The sequence below is a fragment of the Gopherus evgoodei genome, chromosome 1 (assembly GCF_007399415.2).
Source record: "Gopherus evgoodei ecotype Sinaloan lineage chromosome 1, rGopEvg1_v1.p, whole genome shotgun sequence".
NCBI lineage: Eukaryota > Metazoa > Chordata > Testudines > Testudinidae > Gopherus > Gopherus evgoodei.
Genome location: NC_044322.1, coordinates 255490704 through 255505167, shown reverse-complemented (window position 1 = coordinate 255505167; position 14464 = coordinate 255490704). Strand labels below are relative to the sequence as shown.

General features: G+C 47.8%; 1 protein-coding gene across 4 annotated transcripts in view; it reads right to left on the bottom strand.

Moving 5' to 3' along the window:
- The window catches only part of BICD1 (BICD cargo adaptor 1), a 297869-nt gene extending 284907 nt beyond the window's left edge, over positions 1 to 12962 (bottom strand). For all 4 annotated transcript variants that reach the window (XM_030543575.1, XM_030543550.1, XM_030543562.1 and 1 more), the window contains exon 1: positions 12200 to 12962. In XM_030543575.1, the coding sequence (XP_030399435.1) occupies positions 12200 to 12412 (213 nt within the window). In that variant the 5' untranslated portion in view covers positions 12413 to 12962. The remainder of the gene's footprint in view (positions 1 to 12199) is intronic.
- Between the last annotated feature and the right edge of the window lie 1502 nt (positions 12963 to 14464).

Sequence of the window (14464 nt, the reverse complement as noted above, 5' to 3'; positions counted from 1 at the left end):
TAGGGCCAGCGCTGCAGAGTGGCCACACTTACAGCAACCAGCGCTGCAAGTGGTGTTAGATGTGGCCACACTGCAGCGCTGTTGGGCGGCTTCAAGGGGGGGTTCGGGGAACGGGAGAGCAAACTGGGAAAGGAGACCAGCTTCGCCGCGGTTTGCTCTCGCATTCCCCGAACCCCCCTGCAAACCGCAGGGAAGGAGACCAGCTTGCTCGGGGTTCGGGGAACGAGAGAGCAAACCGGGAAAGGAGACCCGCTTCGCCGCGGTTTGCTCTCGCGTTCCCGAACCCCCTGCAAACCGCAGGGAAGGAGACCTGCTTGCTCGGGGAACGGAAGGAGACCTGCTTGCTCGGGGTTCCGGGAACGAGAGAGCAAACCGGGAAAGGAGACCAGCTTCGCCGCGGTTTGCTCTCGCGTTCCCGGAGCCACCCAGCAAACCGCAGGGAGGGAGACCTGCTTGCTCGGGGTTCCGTGAACGAGAGAGCAAACCGGGAAAGGAGACCCGCTTCGCCGCGGTTTGCTCTCGCGTTCCCGAACCCCCTGCAAACCGCAGGGAAGGAGACCTGCTTGCTCGGGGAACGGGAGAGCAAACCGCGGCGAAGCTGGTCTCCTTTCCCGGTTTGCTCTCGCGTTTCCGGAGCCACCCAGCAAACCGCAGGGAAGGAGACCTGCTTGCTCGGGGCTCCGGGAACTAGAGAGCAAACCGGGAAAGGAGACCCGCTTCGCCGCGGTTTGCTCTCGCGTTCCCGAACCCCCTGCAAACCGCAGGGAAGGAGACCTGCTTGCTCGGGGAACGGGAGAGCAAACCGCGGCGAAGCTGGTCTCCTTTCCCGGTTTGCTCTCTCGTTCCCCGAACCGCCGAGCAAGCGGTTCTCCTTCCCTACGGTTTGCAGGGTGGCTCCGGGAACGAGAGAGCAAACCGCGGCAAAGCTGGTCTCCTTTCCCGGTTTGCTCTCTCGTTCCCGGAACCCCGAGCAAGCAGGTAAGGAGAACCGCTTGCTCGGGGAACGGGAGAGCAAACCGCGGCGAAGCTGGTCTCCTTTCCCGGTTTGCTCTCTCGTTCCCCGAACCGCCGAGCAAGCGGTTCTCCTTCCCTGCGGTTTGCAGGGTGGCTCCGGGAACGAGAGAGCAAACCGCGGCAAAGCTAGTCTCCTTTCCCGGTTTGCTCTCTCGTTCCCCGAACCGCCGAGCAAGCGGTTCTCCTTACCTGCTTGCTCGGGGTCCCGGGAACGAGAGAGCAAACCGGGAAAGGAGACCAGCTTGATTACCAGAGGCTTCCTCCTTCCACGGAGGTCAAGAAAAGCGCTGGTAAGTGTTTACATTGGATTACCAGCGCTGGATCACCAGCGCTGGATCCTCTACACCCGAGACAAAACGGGAGTACGGCCAGCGCTGCAAACAGGGAGTTGCAGCGCTGGTGATGCCCTGCAGATGTGTACACCTTCAAAGTTGCAGCGCTGTAACTCCCTCACCAGCGCTGCAACTTTCTGATGTAGACAAGCCCTGAGAAACTTTCAATGTGTGGAAGAAAAATTCTTATCTTTATTTATGCAAGATATCAATGATACAAATTATAATTCAGTGACTACTTTGAATTTTTAATAAATGAATAAAACAAGTCACAGGGGCTCAAACTGGGCATGAGATTTTAAGCATCCCAGATTAAGCATGAGATTGGGAGCCAGAGTTCACTGGGTTTTATTCCCAGATCAGCCAGCAAATTACTACGAAGCCTTCACCTGAGGTTTATCTGTAACAATTACTTGGAGGCAAACTGGGGTGTGAATGCAAAAGAGGTTAAGTGACAGAGGGCTTGTCCACACAAACAATTAGTTTGGGGGAAGCTGGGGTGTGAATGTAGCCTGCTGCAGACAGTCCATGTGGAACCTGCTGTGTGCATTAACAGTTTGTTAATGAGCTTTGATCTAGTCTTATTTGAAACAGGAGTAGATCAAAGCATATTAAACTGTTATCACAGGTCAGCAGGATCTATACAATTAGTCTGCAGCAGGCTAGTGCAGGGCACATTCACATTCCAGCTTCCCACAAACTAATTGCTCATGTAGACAAGCTCAATGTCACTTAACCTCTCTCTGCCTCAATTTCCTCATATGTAAAAAAGGGTAATAAAACTTACCTGTTTAATAGGAAAATGTAGCTAAATGTATTTTCCCTTTGCTCTCCCCCTCATCCAACCCAATTTTACAAATCCCCTAAGGGACTATCCCACAAAGGAGAATCATGATGGTGATACTGCCACAGAGTGAAGCAGCCAAAAACCTACAGAGATTCACTCTCAGCCTCTGGCAGGCCAACTGAAAGAATTGAGAATGTATCTAACACTTACTCGTCCCCACTCCAGGCACCGGAGTGCAATATGGAAGAACACAAGTCTAGTATGTTTCAGAGGGACAGCTCCTCATTTATAAGGCACAGGTGTAAAGGGACCTTAATGTAAGTGAGAATCTGGCCCAGAGTTTATTCCAGATTGGCAAGAATGAAACTGAGGGCTTGTCTACATCAGAAAGTTGCAGCGCTGGTGAGGGAGTTACAGCGCTGCAACTTTGAAGGTGTACACATCTGCAGGGCATCACCAGCGCTGCAACTCCCTGTTTGCAGCGCTGGCCGTACTCCCGTTTTGTCTCGGGTGTAGAGGATCCAGCGCTGGTGATCCAGCGCTGGTAATCCAATGTAGACACTTACCAGCGCTTTTCTTGACCTCCGTGGAAGGAGGAAGCCTCTGGTAATCAAGCTGGTCTCCTTTCCCGGTTTGCTCTCTCGTTCCCGGAACCCCGAGCAAGCAGGTCTCCTTCCCTGCGGTTTGCAGGGTGGCTCCGGGAACGCGAGAGCAAACCGCGGCGAAGCTGGTCTCCTTTCCCGGTTTGCTCTCTCGTTCCCGGAACCCCGAGCAAACAGGTCTCCTTCCCTGCGGTTTGCAGGGTGGCTCCGGGAACGCGAGAGCAAACCGTGGCGAAGCTGGTCTCCTTTCCCGGTTTGCTCTCTCGTTCCCGGAACCCCGAGCAAGCAGGTCTCCTTCCCTGCGGTTTGCTGGGTGGCTCCGGGAACGCGAGAGCAAACCGCGGCGAAGCGGGTCTCCTTTCCCGGTTTGCTCTCTCGTTCCCGGAACCCCGAGCAAGCAGGTCTCCTTCCCTGCGGTTTGCTGGGTGGCTCCGGGAACGCGAGAGCAAACCGCGGCGAAGCGGGTCTCCTTTCCCGGTTTGCTCTCTCATTCCCAGAACCCCGAGCAAGCAGGTCTCCTTCCCTGCGGTTTGCTGGGTGGCTCCGGGAACGCGAGAGCAAACCGCGGCGAAGCTGGTCTCCTTTCCCGGTTTGCTCTCTCGTTCCCGGAACCCCGAGCAAGCAGGTCTCCTTCCCTGTGGTTTGCTGGGTGGCTCCGGGAACGCGAGAGCAAACCGCGGCGAAGCGGGTCTCCTTTCCCGGTTTGCTCTCTCGTTCCCGGAACCCCGAGCAAGCAGGTCTCCTTCCCTGCAGTTTGCTGGGTGGCTCCGGGAACGCGAGAGCAAACCGCGGCGAAGCGGGTCTCCTTTCCCGGTTTGCTCTCTCGTTCCTGGAACCCCGAGCAAGCAGGTCTCCTTCCCTGGGGTTTGCTGGGTGGCTCCGGGAACGCGAGAGCAAACCGCGGCGAAGCTGGTCTCCTTTCCCGGTTTGCTCTCGCGTTCCCAGAACCCCGAGCAAGCAGGTCTCCTTCCCTGCGGTTTGCTGGGTGGCTCCGGGAACGCGAGAGCAAACCGCGGCGAAGCTGGTCTCCTTTCCCGGTTTGCTCTCTCGTTCCCGGAACCCCGAGCAAGCAGGTCTCCTTCCCTGCGGTTTGCTGGGTGGCTCCGGGAACGCGAGAGCAAACCGCGGCGAAGCTGGTCTCCTTTCCCGGTTTGCTCTCGCGTTCCCGGAACCCCCCTTGAAGCCGCCCAACAGCGCTGCAGTGTGGCCACATCTAACACCACTTGCAGCGCTGGTTGCTGTAAGTGTGGCCACTCTGCAGCGCTGGCCCTATACAGCTGTACTAATACAGCTGTAACAACCAGCGCTGCAAAATTTTAGATGTAGACATGGCCTGACTCGACATATTAGATGTGGCGCAGAGAACAAAGAAAGGGGAGGTGAAGGGAGCAGAGAATGCTACAGAGGCAGGAGTCAAAAGCAATTTGAGAATGAAATGGTGGTGAGGAGGAACAAAATGTTCCAAGTATTATCCTAGACATGAGCAAGGAGAGAGATTGAGAAAAAAGCATAAAAAAATGAACTAAATTCAGCCATGGTAGAACTCTACTAATGTCAATGGACTTTTATCAGGGATGGATTTGTCCCAGTACTTTTCAGTTAGGGGGGAAATTGTATTGCTGTTTCTTTTGACTTCCAAATTTTGTTAAGTTTGATGGTGAAAGAAGCTCAGAAATAAAGCCTGCCTCCTAAAAATATTTTAATCCTTCCCCCCACACACACACATACACACTGAGGAGTGGATGAGGAGAGTCCCCAATTAGAAAAAAAATTAAAGCCCTAGGTCATGCACTAGCTCTTTTTAACCACTGGTGCAAATGTTGTACAAGGGAAGGGGACAAAGGGAAAGCGCAGGCACTTACATTTCATCCAATATCAATTCTTCCTAAATCAGGAAAATCTTCCTCCTCCTAGCCCCCATTTAAATTTTTGTTTTATTGAGGTTAAAAAGAGATGAGAAAGGAAAATGAGGAAAAGATGGGTATTCCACAGATAAAAGACAATTCAGCATAAATTAATGGATTTAAAAAAACAAACAAACCTGCCATTAGAAATGTAACAGCTATCCAACCCAAGAGAAGAAGTGTGTAGTGCAATGTTGTCAGTAGCTAAGCTTTACACCAACTTGCCTTATAACAATGAGATATTGAGAGAAATTCAGTAGCAGGGGTGAGCTTGAAAGTCTTGCATTGCAGAACTGCTCTTGGACACAAGAGAATTCATAAACCAGTGGAAAGTCAGGTTCACAATGTGCATAAAAAAATACGCTAAAGAAGAGCCTGGTAAAAAACAGGCCAGGAAGTAGGATGCTGAAGAACAAGGATGTTTGTGCTCACTTGAAAAGTTGTTCAAGAAGTGTTGGTCCCTCCATAGACAATGCCAGAGATTAGGGGCATGTCTACACTGTAATTAAAAACCCACAGCTGGCCCATGCCAGCTGACTCAGACTCATGGGACTTGGGCTATGGGACTGTTTAACTGCAGTGTAGAGGTTTGGACTTAGGCTGGAGCCCAGGCTCTAGGACCTTGAGGTGGGACAGTCCCAGAGCTCAGGCTGCAGCCTGAGCCCAAGGGTCTATTCCGCAATTAAACAGCCTCTTAGCCTGAGCCCTGCAAACCAGGCTCAGCTGGCACAGGTCAGCTGTGGGCATCTAATTGCAGTGTAGACATACCCAATGTGACCTTGAAATATTTTCTTCCAAATGCCAGTGGCACAGGGTAAATAAAAGCTACCCAGGTGCTGATTTAACCTGTGTATTTGACTTTAAGAATTTTCCTAATCTTACTCTGATAAATATACACAAATTGTTACTTTTGGCCAGAACGTCCTCTTCCCCAGCATAGTCTCGCCCCAATCGCAGTTGCAAGAGAGCTCCCTGTTCAGCTTTAAGTACAACAAATATCCAGATTGCGCATGCCACACCTTCAGGAGGGCAAAACTGCTGAGGCAGAAGATTATTTTTTCATAACAGACTCAAAGAAAAGATGGCAGCCAAATTATACAATACAATTCCAGTACCAAGAGCCTAATTCCACACAGATTAAGACCCTTAGACTTAAAACTATTTATTCAGCCATCCAGGGCCCCTCCAGGCGCCAGCGTGGCAAGCAGGTGCTTGGGGCAGCCAATGGAAAGGTCAAAACTCAATAGTTCTTGTCCCTCTTGTCCAGTCTAGGTACCCTGTAGGAGACTTCCTCTTACCTTGGCCTTCCTTCAGGCCCGTTTCCATGGCCCTCCCCGGTCCTACTGTACCTCTGCCTCTCTCTAGACCTTCTTTCACTCTCTAGCAACCACAGAGGGATTGCAGAGATCTCTCCCTAGCTATCTCCCTACAGCTTCCTCCCTCCAGGCTCACCACCCCAGCTCTTCCCACAGCTGGGCTTCTTCTTCAGTGTTGGGCCAGGCCCACTCGCTAGGTGCAACCTGGTGTTTTAACGAGGCCTCTGCTGCCAGTTAACTTTTTAGTGAAAAAGTGATTTTAGTAAAAAAGTGATTGCAAAAATCATTCTTATTGCAGGAATTTGCACTGCAAGTGCTAATACGTGAACATGCAAAAACACAAACTCTATAAAAGAACAGAAGAATAGTTTCCAGAAAACAATTAAATATAGACAGTTAAGCCCCCAGTTTAACAAGATTTGAATAGTCCTACTGAATCCCTACTCCTGTGATTACAGATACACATGGGCTTAAGTACCTTGATGACTTGGTGCCTAAAAGCAAGACATTGCCACTGCAAGCCTAACATTCAGTTTTTATACTTGAAATGTAAACTAGTGATGAACAGAAACATTATTTATAAGATGGGGGAAAATCAACAGAACAAAAAGAGCTTTTAAAATGATAAAATTCATGGAAATCTGGCATACTGTTACAACACTGTTCTGTCAATCCTCCCTTAAAACCTACAGCTATTACAATTGCATGTTACAGCCTTGAAAACTGTAAACTCAGCAAAGCAGCATCTCTCTTTTCACCTTCCTGCTAATTGGTCCAATACTTGGAAAACATAAGGATAATAGCTGATTGATTCCTCATTTCTTCCCACTGAATGCTCTTAAACCTAGATGGCAGACTTAATGTAATAACTACTGCGCTTACTGGAAGCCAAGTTTGCTATTAGGTCATTGATTACAGCCTCACATCTTTTGTATCACGTAACATCATGACACCTCAAAACACCAAACTCTTTGTTTAAAATATGGGCATTTTAACTACTGTACAAGAAATTTCAAGGGCCACCACAGCGATTTGTATTTTAATGGTGGCACAGCATAAATCATATGTACATAAATTAATATTTAATGTAATGCATTACAGCTGAGTGCACTGCCACTCCCTACTGTGTATTTACTTTCCCATCTCACTGACCCATAATACTGAAAAATATTTCATTCTTTCAAATTTGAGGATTCCTGCTGCAGTACTTATAGAAAAGTCCCTTTGAAGTGATGGGAGTTTTGAATGTATAAGGACGGTAGGATTAAGCTTAATGGTATGTTTCTTACAACCAGTGAGGCACATCCACTAGAGGCAAAGGTTAAAGTGACAGGTCTGTCTGATCAGTGATAAAGTGCAAAGAGTTGCTAATAGCAGAATGCAAAGGTATAATAACAAAATAATTCATTAACTGAATGGATACTTGTTTCAGGACAAATTCAGTACAAACTCAAATTCTATCCCAGTGTGCAAATGACTTCAGACACAGATAACTCTTGTAGAAGCAAAATAATCTCTGTTGGGAGTTTCACTTATACCAGGAGCAGATTTGCCACAAAACAAACTATACGGTGGAATGGGGACCCCAACAAAGGGGAGCTCCCAAAATGCAGGACAAATCTCATCTGATAACCTACCCCCGTGTCCCGGCCAGAGGAGCAGCAGGGTCAGGCAGGCAGGCTGCCTGCATGCTATGGCTGGTGGCCCCAGGCCGCTCCCAGAAGTGGCCGGCTGCTGGCACGTCTCTGTGCGCCCCTGGGCAGCGCATGGAGACCTGCTGCCCCCTGCTCCCCAAGGGCTAAGCAGAGACGTGCCAGCAGCAGTGCTAAGGTGGCTCCCTGCCCGCTCTGCCTCCCTCCCTCCGGGCTGCACCACTCCCAGAAGCTGCCAGCGGGGTGGGGGAGGTGCCGGTTGCTTTGGGAGCTGTGCCACTTGAGGTAAGCGCCACCCCCCTGCCATTCTCTCACACCCCATCCTCTTGCCCCAGGCCAGAGCCCGCACCCAGCACCCAAACTCCCTCCCAGAGCCAAACCCTGCACCCCCTCTACCCTCAACCCCCTGACCCAGCCCAGAGCCAGCACCCAAACTCCCTCCTAGAGCCTGACCCCCACACCTCCTCCTGCACCCCAACCCCCTGCCCCAGTCAAGGTACCTCACTTTATTTTCATTTACTTCCCATTACTTATAATATAGCAAGAGGCGGAGGATGAAAAAAAGAATGAAAAACGGGGGTAGGAGGGCGCGATAAGAGAGAATGTTCTTTTTCTTGTCTGGGTCCTGAGGGGGGGTCCCCCAAAATGAAGCTGCGCACAGGGCCCCACTAATTCTAAATCCATCACTGACTTCTACCATTGCCTAGCAAAAGGTCTTAGTTGCCTACATGTGCAGCCCACACCCCAGAATACCCTCTGCAGTGCATGTTTCAGAAGACACACACACAAGCTATTTTTCATAGGCTTTGGAGGGAGCCTGAACTGGGGCAACTGACTTTAGCCCCACCACACTACTCTGTCTGTCTATACTGCTGTATAGGAACAGATTGGTTTAACACAGTAGTATGGGACACCTTCCTACTTTTTAAGTTTTCCTTGTATTATACACGTCAGTAACTGATCACCAGTGATATAAGGGTTCACATTCTGGGCCACGATCAGGATGCACTGAATGCCAGTCTGACAGCATTCTTCTTTCAATCTTACCGACTTGTTTCCATTGCATGCGTCACGTATCCACAGGATCTGTGTCACACTCCAGCTTTTAATCGGTCTCTTAGAGGAATCCCTTTAGTGTGGCAGACCCCCAAGGAGTCTTACACTTCCTTCAGGTCAGGGCAGGTCACACAGCCTCACCACCTCCTAGACTGAGCATCTGCCCAGTGCTGGTGGAAGTCCAACTGAGAAAGACTTCTGCTAAAGATTTGTACACTCCCCAGGTACTAATGCAAGTATTTGCAGGGACACCCAAACAGCATTTTCAAAACATAGTGGGATTTGTTCACCCACTGGAACACAGTACTGGAAATCCTTAGGTCAGCACAGAGAAACAGAACACAGTCCATTCTGGTCAAGCCAGAGCAATTCACCAGCCAAGCTGTAGAGAACTCAATTTCAGCCTCTATCTTTCTCTCTCTGACCACCTTAGTCAATCGCTGGAGAGAGCAGCCACGTTCCTCCAGAACCAGAAGCCCACACTCTATCCTCTGCTGGCCACATCTCAGTTCTTTGTTCCTGAGCTGGGGTCTTGGTTGTGGTTTCCTAGGTGTCAATTTTTAAGTCACTGGGGATTTCTATTGTCTCCCTGGGATTCTGCATTGATATGGAAACACTTTCAGTAGCTTCCAGACAGTTCCTTAACAATCCTATTCACTGTGGCTCAGGCAGCAAAGCAAAACTCTCACCTCATGTCCTGCATTACCCCCAAGCACAGACTTAACACTTTTCTCTCCACTGGGTAACAACACAAACACAAAGGGAAACTGAAGATTCATATAAATGTGACAGAAAATTCCCACTTTGTCACAGTCTGCATCTTGGCTTGTCAACAGCAGAAAGCTGGGAGTGCCTGTGGGGTTCCTGCCATGCCGCTATACAACCAAAATTCCTTAGACCAGTTTGACTAGACCACCTCTGACTGAATTCTAATGTCACAATGCCAACAGATAGACATAATTTGCTTTATTTTGAGAAGTTCTGAAGTTCACTCAGGCCACAGTATCAATGGGTGTATTAAAAAATTAGATTAGAAAAGCAGATTAGAATGACAGACAGATTTGGGGTGAATCCTGCCTTCACAAATATAGAGGGCCTTATACGTAAAGCCCTGCAAATCTGTGGATACCCACTTTATATCTGCGGCTGTGGATACCCGCTTTACTTCTGCTGATGCCGATACCCGCTTTACTTCTGCGGATGCGGATACCCACTTTATATCTGCAGATGTAGATACCCGCTTTACTTCTGTGGATGTGGATACCAGCTTTATATCTGCAGATATGGATACCCACTTTACTTCTGCGGATGCAGATATCCATGGACCGTGTTTGTAGATTGCGGATTGGATGTGAGTACAACTTTTGTATCCATGCAGGACTATACTTATATTAACAAAATCAGTGGCTCTTCTGCAGGGAGTGGGAGGAAGAACAGAATTCTGAGAGCCTGCTGAGAGGGTGTAAATGCCCTGTACACCACCATGTACAGTTCAGGTGAGTCACCCTCCTCTCCAGAATTGATACATAGGCCAGAGAGGGTCAAGATCCTGGAACTCAATTAGCAACTGTGGAATGGTTTCTCTGCCATTTCATGTCCAGGGAGCAAAAGGATTCTTCCCCTTCCTCCCTCAATGGTTATTTCCTATGCACAGCCTGTGGATCCAGAGACAAGGACTTGGTTCTGTGGGTTCAATTCTGTGTTGATATGCACCCCATGCAATCCCACAGACTTCAGTGGGGGGTAAATCAGAACAGAATTTATATCTACAGGTTTTCTAATGTCAGCAAATCTTGTCAACACAGACATCAGGGGCTGAATAATTGCTCAAGTTTAATTTGTTCTTATTTAATCTAATTTCTTGCATTAACCATTGCCCCTGTGGTAATGCCCAACCCCGTGTCCTCAGCAGTTCCTGATCAGCACTGATGTACACTGCTTTGAGAAGATCACAGCCAGATACTGTTACTTAGATCCCCTTTTTCCTATCAGTTACATTTTATAATTGCATCTTAGTTAGACTTCCCTTTTACTGCTGGACCACTTGTACCAGCTCAGCCCTCATGACAGTGCAAGTTACCCACCCCAATCCCTGAAGTCGAGGGCACTGGTTTCAAATCCTGAGCCCACTGCACTGGACCAGCGAGTTTTGGAGGAAAACATCAGCTCTATCTTTTGTATAAGAGCTTAGTAAGCACATGAGTGTGTGCAGCACAGCAAATCAGATAACTCTGCTACAAAAATATTATTTCTGAAAACTATCCTGGTCACCAGAACAAAGTATTTAACTTCTCCCATTTATCAGGAGGTAAATCAAAACCTTTGCATGTATAAACAAATATTTATAGAAGTGCATACAGCTTATGTAGATATTTTGTTGTTTATAAGCTTAGTCAACAAATTACTGTTCTCAATGAGAAATATCTAGTTCATTGTTTCTCACTGAATAGATCTTCCCTCTATTTGATTATAAATAGCAATATAATTTTACAGAAGAAATACATTACTTTAAATTTTCAGAAGAGATCATTCTTATATGCTTCCTCCTCTTCTCCAAAGGTTTACTTAATGACATCAATGTAATTTTTGTGTGCAAATTAATTTGCTCTGTCTTTATATACAAAGATGAGAACATTTTAAAATTTAGCGATTAAATAGGATAACACTAGATATGCAAACACACACTACCATAGATGGAGTGTATGCGCATTGTATGAATCTTTGTTACTTCTCTTAATGATAAATATAGGTAGCAGGATGACATCCAAAGGTGAGGAATAAATAAAAGATTATGTGATAAAAGGTTATGTGTAACACTCATAATTATACTTCCCATGTTATACAAACTCAGCTGAAAGACACTCCAAAACTATGTATCAGATCAAATACTTCATCCTTTAAGGATGAGCTAGAAGTTTAATTTTCACTGATTAGTGTGATCTCATAACTATCTTCTGGCTGCTTTGCCCCTCCTGAATGAGAGGCTGCCCCCTAAATGTATATAAAGGTGTCTCTCTTTCCACATATTCCAATATACTGTATACAATATACTCATCACCCAAAATGTTATATACACGCTTGTCCAGGTTTCACTTTAAATAAGGGCCAAACATTCAGGTATGACTGAAGTATTTCCCAGTGCTACAAATGCCTGCTATTAGAAATAGTGGTTCCCAGTTGCTATCTTACTACACAGGTTAGGGCAATGCCTGTGTATCACTGGCATCTTAAGCAGCCTTCGGTTTAAAACGTCATATAATCCACTCTTAAACGCTACAGTCACTGCTGACTCTTGAGCCCTCAAATAAATCACTCCTCCCCAGCTCATAAATTCATGCCTCCAGGGTTCTTTTCACACATTCTCCACAAGGCCATTTTTGCTTCCATGTCTGATCAACGGGCTCAGGTAGATTAACATGGAGAGCATCCGTGAGAAGAGCTCCTTAGGCCCCTTTCAGTATTTCGTTTTGTTTAGTGCAAGGGGTTTATTCGGGAGAGAGAGGGGGAAGAGGAGAGCAAAGCATCAGCTAACTCACCTCTCTCAGCTGCTCCAGCTCCTGTTTAAGGCAATCGTAGTCAGCCTCCAGCTCGTCATACTGCTGTTTCAAGGTGAGTTTTTCCTCCAGCACCACCAGTCCATATTCAGCTGCCTGGATCTTTTCGTGGGTTGTTTCGGTGAGCTCCTTAGTCAGCCTTTCGATCTCAGCCTTATAGTGATCCACTGTCTGCAATACCTCTTCTGCAGCCATAGCCCTTATGGATGGATGGACAGATAGATGGAGAGGGGGTGGGGGGGGGAAGGGAGGGAGCGATGGCACTGTCCCTGGATGCTCCTGCTAGCAGCAGCAGCTACACTGACTAAAGCACTGAAGAGAGATACAACATGGAGAAGAAGGGGAGGAAATTAAAGAAAAGGCTGCAGCACCATTTGTCCTCTGGCCGCTTCTCTCCTTTCTCCTTGGCCTGTCAGCAGCAGCCCAGCGAACCGGAGCTCGGAGGGGAGGCAGCTTGGGGATTTTTTGCTTATTCACAGGCACTGATCCGCCATGTCTCGAGGGCAGCTTCACTGCAGTCTCTGAACTCTCCACCTGCTCCCTCTCTCGGCGCTGCTGCTGCAGCCTGTGCAAAAAATGATGCAGTCTGTCTGCTGCCTGCCTGGGACCAAACGAGAGGAGGAGAAAGCAGATGGGGAGGAAGGCTGGGCTGGAAGTGGGGGGAAGGGACAGTTATTACCATAGCACTGCAAAAGAGAGACTACAGCCACCTCCCCCGCCAGCCACCCCCCGTACACACCTCTCCCCAGCGGCCAGGAGCAAGAGGAGGCAGAAATGAAGAAGGAAGGGAGGAGAGATGGGAAAGTGGCAGTGATGTCGCCTCCTCCCACTCTCTCTCTCCCCTCGAGTGCAAGAGTGTTTGTGGCTGCCTCCACACAGGCTTGTTGATACGTATAAATAAATCTCTCTCACACACATACACACACTGACACTCTCTCTCACACACACACACTCTCTCTGCTCTTCCACCCCCAGACCAGAAATCCCACACAGACACACAGCAGGTTATTCTCTGGCAGGTTTGCAAAAGGAGGAGAGCAGGAAACAATCTTCATCTGCTTCCTGTCAATGCATCTTCATGCTTGCAAACAGAGCGTTGCAAAGAGGATATCAGAGAGGGGACAGCTCAGACTCCCTAAAAATTCACTGTAAGGCAACACCCTCCTCAGTACACACATGTCCTGTACCCCAAACTCATTCATCCTACTCCAGAACACACAAACACATCCTGGCTCCCACTGTCCCTGGGATTAGGCTGAAATCTTCATGAAAGGCAGGATTCTTACACTTTCCTTTGAGGTGTCTGATGTTGGCCACTGTCAGAGACACTATACTGGACCAGTTGGATTTTGGGTATGAATCAGTATGGCAAATCCTATATCCTATGGGAGGCATCAGTCTCCCCAGGCTGTCTCAGTACAACTCTGTCCTAACCATACTGAACATTGGGAAGTGTGTTTATGTGAATGGAAACACCCATTAGTTTGAATAATTTAGCTGCTGAGAAGAACGCACCCTTTTTCTCTTTCTCCTCCTTGCAAGAAAGGAACAGAGCCTGCCACCTTGCCTACACAATCCCGACCCTGTGACAGTGCCACCCCAAGGTTTGGAATTCTCCACTTCATAGTCTAATAAATTGAAAAATCAGGGAGATTATTCTAACACACACAGAGTGTGTTATACTGACCTCTGTGTTGTTCACATCATACCCACAGCATACGTGCACTCTTAGAGGACTATGTCCTGTGTCTGTATTTCTAAAATGCTCCATGTTTAGTAAGATCAGCCAACTGTAGTTTTGAAGTCTTGCCTGTCCATGTTTAGTAAGATCAGCCAACTGTAGTTTTGAAGTCTTGCCTGTACATATTCCTTAGGTCTCTTGACAGGGGAGAAAAACTGGGGAATTGTGGTGTGGTTTCAGCCTTTTTGCTTTTTGAGCATGTTTCTCTGATGGTTACAATACTGACTGTGCTGTGAAAAATAGCAGCTGAGATTCAGTCCAGGCCATTACATGAAGAAGAGCAAAACATGTAGCTTTCACAGGCTTGTTATGGAATAACTGACTGGTCCTTCACTGGGGAAACACGTACAAGGAACAGAAATTGGATTGTGACTCTAATTTTCATATACATTCAGGGCTGAAAACTAAGAATGGAGTCCTAATCTCGACTAAAACCTATTGCATCAGTTATTAATTATTTTTTAAAACCACCAAACAAACTTTCCTACATTATTCTGTAGTTGGAA